This window comes from Onychostoma macrolepis, chromosome 06, assembly GCF_012432095.1.
Source record: "Onychostoma macrolepis isolate SWU-2019 chromosome 06, ASM1243209v1, whole genome shotgun sequence".
Classification (NCBI taxonomy): domain Eukaryota; kingdom Metazoa; phylum Chordata; class Actinopteri; order Cypriniformes; family Cyprinidae; genus Onychostoma; species Onychostoma macrolepis.
In genome coordinates, this window is record NC_081160.1 from 30,823,694 (window position 1) to 30,837,655 (window position 13,962).

The 13,962-nt window shown below is 34.7% G+C and overlaps 1 protein-coding gene across 4 annotated transcripts in view; it reads left to right on the plus strand.

The window, feature by feature from the left end:
- The window catches only part of nav1b (neuron navigator 1b), an 88,121-nt gene that overhangs the window by 54,264 nt on the left and 19,895 nt on the right, over window positions 1-13,962 (plus strand). For 3 of the 4 annotated variants that reach the window (XM_058779355.1, XM_058779356.1, XM_058779358.1), the window contains 7 exons: window positions 349-487; window positions 3,408-3,711; window positions 9,470-10,214; window positions 11,343-11,747; window positions 12,870-12,911; window positions 12,998-13,152; window positions 13,258-13,434. In XM_058779355.1, coding sequence (XP_058635338.1) covers window positions 349-487; window positions 3,408-3,711; window positions 9,470-10,214; window positions 11,343-11,747; window positions 12,870-12,911; window positions 12,998-13,152; window positions 13,258-13,434 — 1,967 coding nt within the window. The remainder of the gene's footprint in view (window positions 1-348; window positions 488-3,407; window positions 3,712-9,469; window positions 10,215-11,342; window positions 11,748-12,869; window positions 12,912-12,997; window positions 13,153-13,257; window positions 13,435-13,962) is intronic. The other variant, XM_058779357.1, reaches the window with a different exon arrangement.

Sequence of the window (13,962 nt, forward strand, 5' to 3'; positions counted from 1 at the left end):
AACAAAAAAAAGTCAAAAAAAGCGAGTTGTAACCTTGAATAAATGAGAAAAAAGTCAGAACTGTGAGGTAAAAAAAAAATCACAAATACCTTTATTAATTTAGTTTTATTCTGTGGAGGAAAAAACGTGAAGAATTACTAGTTTTATAATTTGCAATTCTGTGGAAAAAGCAAAGAAATTTTAGAAGTGAAACCTGTAACAAACTTGATTTTTAAATGAATCATAATAGTAATTCTTCTGACTCTGAGCAGTACTGTATGTCCTGGGTGTGGTGCGGTGCTATCTTGCATGATTCAACCTTTCCTCGTTTCTTCTAAGCGTCTGTATCTCCTCTCTGTGTGTGTGCAGCTGGGACGAGAGCAGCTCCATCAGCAGCGGATTGAGTGATGGTTCTGATAACCTGAGCTCAGAGGAACTCAACGCCAGCTCGTCTCTCAACTCCCTCCCCACCACACCTGTCGGCTCGCGACGCAACTCCTCCGTCATGGTAAGCAGCTCAGAGACCAGGGTTTCGAGCACTGAAAGATTTGGGTCTTGTTCTTGAACGTTTCTTGTTTGGATTTAGCAAAACTTGGCATAAATATCTACTGGAATACACTGCTAGTTAATAAATCAGCAAGCAGGTTTGAAACATCATATATTTTGCACAAAACATGATTCAATCTTCCAAATGGGATTACATTCAACTTTAGATTGCAGCTGTTGTAAAAACATGCAGACAGTGGAAGTCTATGGAGCAACACTCCTCGCTTTTTTTTTCAGTTTGATTTCACAAACAAAGGGATAAGAAATGTTTTTCTGTGGTAGGAAAACATCCAGAACTCATCCAAATGACAAAGTCAGTCATGTTCCTAGAGTTCCTGGCTCTGTGGTTTAGATCAGTGTAGATCAATCTACAACTAAAAAATGCAACAATTTGAATACGAAGTTGGCCATGTTCTGTCCATGAGTTAGAAACTTTACTTGCTGTTGGTACGAAATTCATACTTTTATTCAGAAAGAATGCATTAAATTGATCAAAAGTGACAGTAAAGACATTTATAATGTTACAGAAGATTTAGATTTTAAATAATCGCTGTTCTATTCATCAAAGAATCCTGAAAATACAAATGTATCACTGTTTACGCAAAAATATCAAGCAAGCACGACTGTTTTCAACATTGATAATAATCAGAAATGTTTCTTGAGCAGCAGATCAGCATATTAGCATGATTTCTGAAGGATCGCGTGACACTGAAGACTGGAATAATGATGCTGAAAATTCAGCTTTACATTGCAGGAATAAATTACATTGTAAAATATATTCAAGTAGACAACAGTTATTTGTAATTGTAATAATATTTCACAATATTTTCTGTATTTTTGAATAAATAATTGCAGACTTGGTGAGTGGAAGAGACTTTTTTCAAAAAAGACTTCTTCCTTTTTACTTAACTAATCATATGGATAATTAGCAATGAATTTGTTTGTTCTAAAATGAAATATGAACGTGCAACCAGTGCTTAAAAACTAAAACTGGATGCGGACACCAAGGCACATATTACAATGACTTCCATATCTGTTTTTGACATTGTTTTTCAGTTCCTTCTCTGGTAAACACTGACATAAAATAACCTCTGAGGATTTGTTCTGTGTCGAGACAAGAGAACCCAAGACGTCTTGACAGTTTCAGGCTCTAGTTTCAGGCTGTGGTTTGGTGTTTCTGCCATCTTCAATTTAACGAGTCTCTGGTTTGGTAGTCTACTGTTTTTCAGTGTTATACATACAGCCTGAACATTTCTACAGCTGATAAAAAGCTAAATTAAACAGTTTCCGGTCTGTTTTTGTCACACCAAGTTGTTAATGTTATAGAAGCATCACAAATAATGATTACAAATAATGCAACACAACCAAAGTATGAGACACATGTGTATCACATTCACCCCCTGCAGTCAAAGTCAGGCCGGGAGAGCCAGTACTTACTTTAAAAGCCTGGCTTTGATTTTCTCAGATGAATTAAGAGCAGCTGTTTCCCATTGGGCACGTCATTTGCTTGTTTGAAGCGCTCGCTATCAGTTCACCATGAAATCAAACCTTTGTTTTCCTCGTCATTACAGACGCAAATGTTAATTCTCATACTGGCAAAAAGGGAACAATATGACTTGATAGATTTCTGTTGCTATGGTAACATCATCATAGCATGCTTACATGAAATTTTGAAGATGTTTTCAATGTGCCATCTGGTCTTTACTCTAAGACGGTGTGAATAGAGAAATGTCATATTCTTGGCATTGGCAAGTGCTCGCAATGCAATGTCCAACGTTTTTATCCATAATTGGCATGTTACATATAATGCAAAGTTATTTCCATCTGAGAAATGTGCTCTGTTTCTTTCATGTAGACTTCATCATTGAAGTAAAACTCTGTCTATAGAAAAGCATCACAGGATCCAAGTGTAAATGTGGAAAAGTCTTTTAGAGTAAGATTCCCTGAGCTCTGTTTTTTTTTTTCTTGAATGCTCATATTAATCTTTATGTTTTACAGCCGACGCAGAGGGTGGCTTTTGATTGTGGTTATTACATTCTAGATAACAGAAACACTCGCATCATTCATAGTGTGTTTGTGTATGGCCTCTGTCCATTTGGTTTTACCTTGGAAAAATGTTACATCATAAATGAGGGGAAAGTAAGTCATAAATGAGCTTGCATGGAAATATGCACTTAATATTGTCCAAGTCATAAAGTATAGACTAATTATATACTGATTGATGATCAGCTGATTTTCTCAGACCACATTGCTGAAACTGTCCGGTCCTGCAGATTTGCTTTATGCAACATCAAGAAGATCAGGCCCTTTCTTTGGGAACATGCTTCACAACTCTTTGTTCAAGCTCTTGTTCTGTCCAGGCTGGACTATTGCAATGCTCTCTTGGCAGATCTTCCAGCAGTTCTATCAAACCATTACAATTAATCCAGATAAATGTTTAATGAGCCAAAAAGAATGCACATCAGTCTTCGGTGTCTCATGATCCTTCAGAAATCATTCTAATATGCTGATTTGCTGCTCAAGAAACATTTCTGATTATTATCAATGTTGAAAACAGTTGTGCTGCTTCATATTTTTTGCGGAAACAGTGATACATTTTATTTTTCAGGGTTATTTGATGAATAGAAATTTCAAAAGAACAGCATTTATTTGAAATGAAAATCTTTCATAACATTCTAAATGTCTTCACCGTAACTTTCGATCAATTTAATGCATTATTGCTGAATAAAAGTATTCATTTCTTTGAAAATAATCTCACTGATCCTAAAGTTTCGAACATTAATATGTTATATAGTATGATCTCCCATATTAAATCTGCTCTTCTAACACACCGTGTGTGTGTGTGTGTGTGTGTGTGTGTGTGTGTGTGTGTGTGTGTTTAGTTGCGGACGGATGCAGAGAAGCGTTCTCTGGTGGAGAGTGGACTGGCGTGGTACAGCGAGGACAGCAAGTCCTTACGGAAAGCTGATGGGGTTTATGACACAGGCAGCCTAAAATCAGAGCCTTCCAGCAAGTGGAGGAAAACTCGGCTGCCGGATGGTTCTGTGCAGGACAAGGCAGGGAAAGGAGACCTGAAGAAACCTCAGAGTCTCGGACATCCTGGGAACTTCAAAAAGAGCCGCAATCCTCCTGTGGGCGTCACCTCACCCATCACACACACTTCACAAAGTGTGCTAAGAGTTGCAGGTAATTTTATTCATTTTTATTTATTTATTTTATTTAAAAAAAAAATTATATTTATTTTGTTGTTATTTTGTGTTTTATTTGACATTTTAATTTGTTTATTATTTTATATTATTTTTTGTTTTGGTATTTTATTTTATATTTTGTAGTGCTGTCAAACGATTAATCGCACACACATGCATGTATATATTTCAGAAAAATTTTATTTTTATATATTAAATATATTTATTTCTAACATAAATTATATGAATATAAATATAGACATAAATATTTTCTAAATATATACTGTATGTGTGTGTATTTATATATACATAATAAATATACACAGAACACACATATATATTATGTAAATAAAAACTTTTATTTTGGATGTGATTAATTGCGATTAACCGTTTGACAGCACTAATATTTTGTAGTTATTTTGTTTTTATTTTTTGTTTTATTTTATACTTGTTGTTATTTATGTTTTATTTTATTTGCACTTTAATTGTTTTATATTGTTATTATATATTTTATTTTATTTCATGGGGGTGTGTGTGCTAATATTTAGGCTTTAGCTTTTACATAAACAGACTGTATATTTGGATTTGAATATATTTTAGACATAAATTCATTAGGGGGACCCGTTCTTGGCAGCAAAACAAAAACTTTTTGTTCTCCAAACATGCATCTTCACTTTGTCATCCAGCATGCAGCTCCAGAAGGATTATATATTAATGGTACTATATCATGAGCTGGAAATGAGTCAGTTGGACAAACTTCTTAGGTTGTTTATGTTACTGCTGTCATCCATAACCTGCTGTAAATGAAGACCATGTGCTATACAGAGTTTGGTGAAGTGTCTCTTCAGCAGATATCAAAACGATGACTCGGGTGGAAACTTATGAAGAACCACATGAAAACTATCAAAACTGAGTCTTAACTTCGATAGTTCAAAGTTCTCATCATGTACTCATCCTCGTATCAATCCATGTTAAGCTTTTCTATACAATGAATGCATACAGTGGGCAGGGGCCGGATTCACAAAACATTCTCAAGAAGAAATTTCTTCTTAACTGCCATTTCAAGTTAAGAATATTTTGTATTCCCAAAAATTATTGTTAAGAATATTCTTATCTTTTTTCATAAGATTGTTCTTAAGACAAAACTTAAGAAGAATTCAAATTCTTGAAAAGAATCTTCTTAAAAATCCTCGTAAGTAACTTGTTAAATTTAGGACAGCCCCAGACTTGTCTTAAACCCCGAACAGTTATTGGGTTATTTCAAATTAATTGTTATATTTAAGCATTACAACAACATTAGCTGCATATAATACATAGTAGGACTATTAATAGGGATGTGTATGAGTTTTCTGAAGTGACAGCGATGAATGTTTGCTGACTTCAAAACTCAGTAGCAGCTCTACAAAAACGAGTCAGATAGGGAGCTTTAATTGGACGCTTTTATTTTAGCTTGTAAATATGAATAATCTTTGGCAGTATGCAGCGCATATGAATGCGCCGATACACGCTGTAGCAGCGCGGACACGTACCGGAAGCGTTCACTCGGATGAGAGCGCAAAAACATGAATGAAACAGATCGCTGTTCAAAAACACGCCGCATTAAAAACGTGAAGCTGAGCGCCAGTTAAAGTCGCAACGAAAAGAGTGTGCGTGCTGATTATGATTATCAGGGTAATATGCAGGAAGCGCAAAAAGACAATAAAGTGTGTTCTCAAGATGTTCTTAAGAATATATTTGAGAACTTATTAAGAATTTTTCAAGAATAGCACTTCGTGGAATTTATCTTAAGAAATTTCTTAAGAAGATTTTCGTGAATCCGGCTCCAAGGCTTCAAAAATAGGCAATAACCCCCCCTGAACTGAATGAGGGGCTATCAATATGGAAGAAACAAGGGATTTGTGTCATAGGTGATGTGATGGAAAACGATAAGCTGATGACCTTTGACCAGATTATTGCAAAGTGTAATATTGATAAGAAACACTTTTTTACTTATCACCAAATACATAGTTTTGTGTCCAAAAAACTAAAGGATCACCCAAGTGGTATCGGTCTGTCTACATTAGAGGTACAGCTGAAAAAACTGCTGTCTTCCCGGTCAGCACTTAGTCGTTTTTACAATTTACTCATAAGTTCAAACAAGGACAATTCGGATAAAGTCAGGGGTCAGGAGAAAATGTTGTCCTCTGCAGTTAGGACCTAAGATCTGCCTACTGGGCCTTACACAGGAACTCCCTTATGGTTTTAAAGGTACTCAGCTCTTGCAAATATTGCTACATTGTGCTTGTAAGTGTATTTTGTTGCACTGGATAACAGACATAACCCCTTCGGTGGCCCAGTGGATAAGTATCGCTAAGGGACTTATCCCTAACGAAGCCTATTCCACAGCGCTAAGAGATAAACCCTTTAAGTTTCATAGGATTTGGGACCCCTTTTTTACATTTCTAGGTGTAGAGGCGGAACATATGTTATCCTTGGGAATAAAAAATCTAGCATGGAAGGATAGAGGTGAAGTTGAGTGACCCCATCACACTATTTATTTATTTATTTTTCTTCTTCTCCATTTCAGTTATATATTCCATGTGTAATGTCTGTGATATTCATTTCTCTATATTTTTCTGTCTTGTTTGTACTTTGTTGTATTATTGTTATTATTATTTTTAATTATCCCTGTAATTGCCAAAAAACAAAAAACAAACAAAAAAAAGACAATAACAAACCTTAAAAGGGCCATAAAAGTAGTCCATGTGACTCAGTCTTCTGGTTTAGTATTACATGAAGATGCATTAATCGGGGTGAATTATTCCATTGACTCTTCTTCACGATGCTTTTAACTTTCCTCAAGTGCCTGAGCAGATTTCTTGAGAGACAATCCTGTCAGGTTTATCTTTTCACCATCTTCCATTGATGCCGTTTACCTGTAGGCAGCCTAACCTTTCTATGCTGGATCCATAGTTTACAATGACATTTAAATGTCAGGGACCCAGTGTACTTAGAAGAAAACCAGCAGCTGTTTGGCACCATGTGGCATTTTACTTTGTCATATTGAAGTCCTGTTATTAAAGTACCTCACAAATGGCAAAAGCATAATCACCAATTTAAGGAATATAAAGCCTAGAGGTCATAGCATTGAATAAAACTGTTGTTTTTGGGTTGTGTGGCCACTTTGAAGTAAAATTACTCCCTATATATAAAGAAATTAATACTTTTATTCAGCAAGGATGCATTAAATTGAACAAGCGATACTAAAGACATTTATTTAGTAACCAAATGTTACCAATTCTGTTCTTTTGAACTTTCTGTTCATCAAAGAAAAATAAAATGTATCAAAGTTTCCACAAAATATTCAGCAGCACAACTGTTTCCAACATTGATAATACAATAATAAATGTTTTTTGAGCAGTAAATCAGTATATTAGAATGATTTCTGAAGGATCGTGTGACACTGAAGACTGGAGTAATGATGCTGAAAATTCAGCATTGATCACAGCAATCAATTCCAATTAACAATATATTAAATTGTAAAAATATTTCACAATATTGCTGTTTTACTGTATTTTTGATCAAATAAATGCAGCCTTGGTGAGCCTAAGAACAGTATTATGTATGTAAAAAAAAAGCATACTGAGCACACAATACATACAACTGTATATACTGCAGAAATCATAAGAGTAAGTATATACTACTGTATGTACTATGTAGTAGTATGTAGCTACTCTGGCAACCATAAAGTTTTCATTTGAAACAGTATATCAGCTGTTTCATCATTTCAAACCTAACAAATCTGTTTTTAAAAATATTTTGCATGAAAAATGTGCTTGAGTTATCTCGTAATGGCATTTTTAAGTGGAAAAATTGAAATTATGTGCAAAAATAAATCATAGATAATAAGAAGGCATGTTTTCAGGCATTTCCCAGCATGCCACGCTCAGATAATGCTCTCCGCTTGATGATAGTTTACTTCTGTCATTAGTGTTCGTTCAGTGATTAAAGCTTCATAGAAACTCATCTATCAGTAATTAGTCCTCCAAACGTCATTAAACCTCATTAGCTGACATATTCTCTCACTGTAGTATGCAGATGTGTGTTGTGTTGACGCACTGCTCAGGTCACGCGTGTGCTTATATATTGTGTGGGCCGAGACGCTCTTTATCTTTGAAGTGTCTGTAATTAAATGCAGATGGCTGCTTGCCCTCGTCTTCATCGGCGATGACTCACATGCTGTAGATTTAGGCCACAGAACCTTAATTATGGCTTCAATCGGGTCCTCTCCATGACTTCATCTGAAGTCATACCCCCAAGGCTTTCCTACTCACCTTTCTAATGATACGTCTCTGACCACACTGAGGACACTGATTCAGCTTTGTGTGTGTGAAAGCAAATTAAGCTTTATTGACGATGAGGTTGATGTGGTAAGTTCCCACAGAAAAGTACTGCCATGGTACCATGGTATAGTGATGGTATTTTGATGTATTGCAGAATGATTATCATATTCATTTATGTGGTTTTTATGATATTTTAAGGTACTAAAATAAATGCCATGGGTTATGTCTAAAAACATTTGGTATTTCCATCCTAGAGGAAGATTTTTTTAAATAATTCATGGAGTATGAACAACCCAAGGTTTCCTGGTTTTGGCTTTCAATGGAATTTAGTGCATTTAAAACTGTAGGTTTTAAAAGATAAATAGTGTTGTTATTTTTATAATTGAAATCAGTATTAATTTAACTGAGATACTGTTATAGTTTTTATTACTATTTTTAATCAGTTTTTATTTTTATATTTTCCATTTCCATCTTAATTTTAGTTAAAGCTTTAGTCATTTTGTTGTTTTTGTCATTAGTAGTAGTTTTTTGTATTTTTGTCTATATGTTTATTATGCATTTATTATTTCAGTTTCAGTTATTTAGTACATCAAGTTAACTAATAAATTAAAATAAGAAATGTGTACTAGTGCAACTGGTTGAAATTTAAAAAATAAATAAAATGTTATTACAGTTAATGTTTATTTTATTTCAAGTAGAAACTAATTATTTATTAAAATATTTGTAAAGTTTGGATTTTAGTTTTAGTTAACTCTAATAACTCTGATTGAAATAAATCTTAAAAGAATATTAGATGAAAAACTCAAAAACTTGAATGAAAATTTTAAATGTTGCCCTGGCAACCAGCTGAAATAAAAAGTACTAAAAGTAAAACATAAATAAAATAAATTAAAGCTAAATAGTGTAAATTAAAAATATATATATATCTATATAAAAAGTTAAATTTAAATTTAAATTAAACCATAAAATATATAAATTAAAACTCATTAAAAAATACTAATTATAAATAATGCTGTAATAACATTTTAACAAATTAAACAATACAGATTTTTTTTTTCATTTTTGAGAGATTGTATAGAAATGTTGGTAAAAAAAAAAAGAAAAATAAATTTTCAATTGACCTTTATGTATGAAGCTGAAGCAGAGAAGTCTAGATTTGTGTAAAAAGTCGTAGACCAGATCTAATTTTAAAGTAATGAGCAATACAATGAAAATATTTCCCTGAAATGACACAAAACCACATGAAGCTACCAGAAAATACTTCTACCAGTTATATACTTCTAAAGTCATGCAGTAGTGTTGTGTAAAAAAGATTTAATAATATTTCCCTCTGCATCTTCAAACTTTTGTGACACCAAACATTGGTGCTCTTGGGTTTAAATAGGCACGTGTACTTATGTGTGACACTTAATGACTGTTTTCTCTCTCTCTTTATAGTTTCTAAAGGAGACACTAAGGCAGTTGACAAGGTAAAAATGTCTGTCAAGGCAACGGGTCTCCAGCGTTCCCGTTCCGACGCCGGCCGGGACAACGAGCACCGCAAGCCTCCCTCAGGTCTGGTCAAACCCTCCGCCGGCGCCTCCTTCGGTTACAAGAAACCGCCGACTACCGGAACCGCCACCGTCCTGACAGCAGGAGGCGCCACCATCACCAGCGGCTCGGCTACTGTGGGCAAAACCCCCAAGTCCTCGGGCATCCCCATCAAACCCGTCCCAGGTGGAGGCAGTCGCAAAAACAGCCTGGACGCCAGCGGCTCCGAACAGGGTTTTCTTGCACCCAACGCTCGCGGGAGCATTCAGTACCGCAGTCTGCCGCGGCCTGCTAAATCCAGCGCTATGAGCTTGACCGGACGCCCTTCCTCTCGTCCTGTTAGTGGCAGCAGCGACACCAGTCTCTTCACCCTTAAACCCGTACCCCCTCTGCCCAACACCATGCCCACCAGAGGAAAAGATGGAGGCAGTTTGAAAGCGTCTAGTCGCCCGAGCATCACTGGACCCGTCAACCAAACGGACCGTGAGAAGGAGAAGGAGAGGGCCAAGGCCAAAGCCGACCTGGAGATCAGCTGTCTGAAGGCTGAGAACCAGAGCGACTGCTGCGGAGAGACTGTGGAGAAGATCCACCGAGTGCGGAGGACGAGCACGAGTAAATACCCAGAACTGAGCTCTCCGACCAGCACGCCAAGGTACGCCCCCTGCACAAATACATAGATCAAATAAAATTCACTGCAATCAATTCATGATATTAATAAATAAAATTAAGTAAAATAAAATTATATTATTTTTAGCAACAAAAAATGTAAATAAATGACTTAAAATATATATTAAATTGAATTAAAATGTATGAAAATGTCTTTCTAATTAAATTTGTAATTACATTTTGTGTGTGTGTGTGTGTGTGTGTGTGTGTGAATATATATATATATATATATATATATATATATATATATAAAATAAATATTTTAATAATACTTTATTTGCTATAAATTATATGCTTGTATAATAATATACAATATATATTTAATTGAATTATATATTAAATCATATATATATATATATATATATATATATATATATATATTGCAGGGTCTTGTAATAATTCTAGTCAATTGCCCATTTTTCTTTTGTGCTCATTTTGTTTGTCCTAAATTAATAGCTATTTACTATTAAACAACCAACTATTTATTTGTTTGTTTATTTATTATTTAAAAATAAATTCTATTTTAATTAATCCACTGTAAATATTTATATTTTTAAAATCTATCATTTTGACATGCTACAAAGCTACATGACTCAGTTTGAAAAGTATCATGCATTGATTGTTATGATGTGTTAAATATTTATTTATTTATTCATTCATTCATGTTTACAGCTGACGTTTCTAGTCTCTGGCATTGCAATTGAAATATTCAGCAAATCATAACAATCCATCTATGATATTTTCATATAATAATTGGGAACAACTAGGAAAATTGAGTGACTCGTGTACCTGTGGAGTTTTTCAAGAATAAAACGTGGGAAATATATATAAAGTAAGAGTTTTGTATTTCATAAAATAAGCATAGGCATCAGTTTTGCAGGAAATTTTCTGCAGATGCCCTGTGTATTTATATTACGCAAGTTATGCTACTCAATTATTTAAAACCCTTTCTGGAAACAGACATTAAGAGCCTTTGAGGTTGGTTTTATGGTTGCCAGCATGTTCTTCTTTATTTAGTTCCTTTGGATGCTCTGAAATCCCTTCAGTGCTTGCCTACAGCAGGTCTTTGAGTTCATGACGTTACTGATGATGATGTGGTGTTTGACTCTAACAGGTTGTTGAGCAGTAAGTCTCTAGTTCATCCTCCCAGCTTGGCTCATCTAGACAAGGTCAACTCCAACAGTCTGGACTCCTGTATCACCATCCATGACCTTCCTCCAAAGATCCCTCCCTACTCCAAGCTGCAGGACCTGGCGGGCTCCCGCGTTCCCCCTCGACTCACCCCGAGCCCCGCGCCGGTGCTCCACATCGACTCTCCCAGCTGTTTCTCAGGCCAGACGCTGTCGGTCAGCAGCTCCCCCATCCTCTACCCCAAGATGTCCGGCCTGCACCGCAGCATGGAGTCGCTGCCGCTTCACATGAGCGTCCCCTCCAAACCTGATCTGGGAGAGCGGGACGATGCCAGGAGTACTGGGACGTGGGGTGCATGCAGTCGGACCTCCATCCCTTTGGGCGACAGGTGAGTTTGGGTCTGTTTATTGGTTGTATGTTGTTGAACTGAGCAAAATCATGATTTTAAATAAAATAATGAATGAATGAACCTGGTGAAAAGAGCAGCATAAGTGGTCACCAACATTGTGTTTTATACGATAGGATGCTCACTTAAAGTCCCTATTAAATAATTTTTTGTTTTTATTATAAATTGTTATATTATAATAATAATTATGTAATAATAATAAATGTAATGACTATTATTATTAAATACTAAATATATATTTTCTGTATATATTAGTAATATAGAACAATTTTATTTAAAAAAAGATTATGAAATATGAATACAAATATATTTATTAAAATATAAAATACATTAATTTTATTTAAAAATAAAAGGATAATATGTAATTAATAATAAATATCTTGTGGACAAATAAATTAGCCTTATTTATTATTATTGTTATAAAATATAATGTTTTTATATTGATTATATATACTATATATATGCTATCATGTAAACTATTAATTATCTATTATATTATGAATTGTCAATTCTATGTATATTATTTTTAAATAAAATATAATATAAATATAAATTATAAATTATATGTATTTTTATATAGCTTGTATAAAATAATTAATTAATTGACAAATTTCTTGGACCAATTGTTTATTTGAACAAGTTGCAAAAATAAATGAATCTTATTATTATTATTATTATTATTAGAAAAACTAATAATAATACATCAAATTATCATTTTAATTATTAGTTATAAATTGTATATTATTGATCATCATATTAGATGTTTTACCAATTAAAATAATAATAATAACAGTAGTAATAATATTATTACATCAACAGCAACAATAATTATAATAATTATTATTAATTTTATTTAATACAAATTACATAACACATTTATATTACTGTATGTACCAAAAGAAAACAATATAATATTCACAGGATACTCATGTCATTTGCTGCGAGAGAATCGCCCCCTGCTGGAACGAGAGCGACACAGCAAGAGACTGAATGATTAGTTAAACAATCAGATGAACGTTTTGGACTGGATATCAGTGTAATGCTAACCGTATTAGTTTGGGGTGAGCTATTTATACTGTATGTGCTGCTCTCTACCCCTCCCAGTTTACAAACTGATAGGAACACCTTTCCCAAGAAAGGATTAAGGTACATCTATTTTATCTAAAATCAACTAGTACAGCATTGCAATGTAAGATGGTTCTGACCCACGCATGTTATGCTTTCTTCTGCAGTCGCTATGGCAGCGGCCAATCAGAGGGAGAAGTGAGGGAACGCCGTCATTCCCACACGATCACGAGCATGACGGATTCGGAGAGCCCGCCGCAGCTGCCCTCGCCGACACACGTGACACAGCCCTTCCTGGGAAAAACGCCGCCGACCAACGTGGGTGAGTGAAGTCAAACACTTCTCAGGTGTGAGATTTTACAGCAGATGCACATGACTGAGATCAATCATCTTCAATAATGAAATGATGCTCTCTCTCTCTCTACAGTGGCACCAATCCCAAGTTCAGGCTCCGGTTCCCAGATCACACGCTCCAGCAGCATCCCGGCGAATGACATGGGCTACGAGCTGTACGGCACGTCTCCTCTGGGCAGCTCTCTGTCTCTGGCCGACCGTCCAAAGAGCATGATGAGATCCGGATCCTTCAGAGAGCCTAGTGAAGATGGTGAGCCATGGGCACTAACCTACCCCTCGATTTGAAGCAACATGCATAAATGCTTTATTTTGCTATTAAACTGTGTTCAAGTTTATTCAAACGTAAATAAGAACTCAAACTAACTTGAATGTGTTATCTGTTGCTTTTAATGTAGCTTTAATAGCCCACCTCGTCTGTCTTTGATCGTCTTCTGGTCTAAGAATTTCAGATGATATTGTTTGATCTCATTTTTACTGATAGCTCAATAGCAGTATTATTTTAGGATCATTTATATGCTATTATATTACTTATTCAAATTTAGAATGAGCTTTTTTATTTTTAATTTAAGTTTTATTAATTTTGTAAAATGCTTTTGTAATTTTATTTGTTTTTTAATATTTCTATTTAGCTTCATTTGTATTGTAGTTTTAGTTTTAGTCATTTTTATAATTAAACTTATTTCAGCTAGTTGCCAGTGCAGCATTTCTACAAATTTCTATGAATTTCAGCTAACAAAACAACATTCTGAACACACCTAGTTTTAGTAATTGTTATATG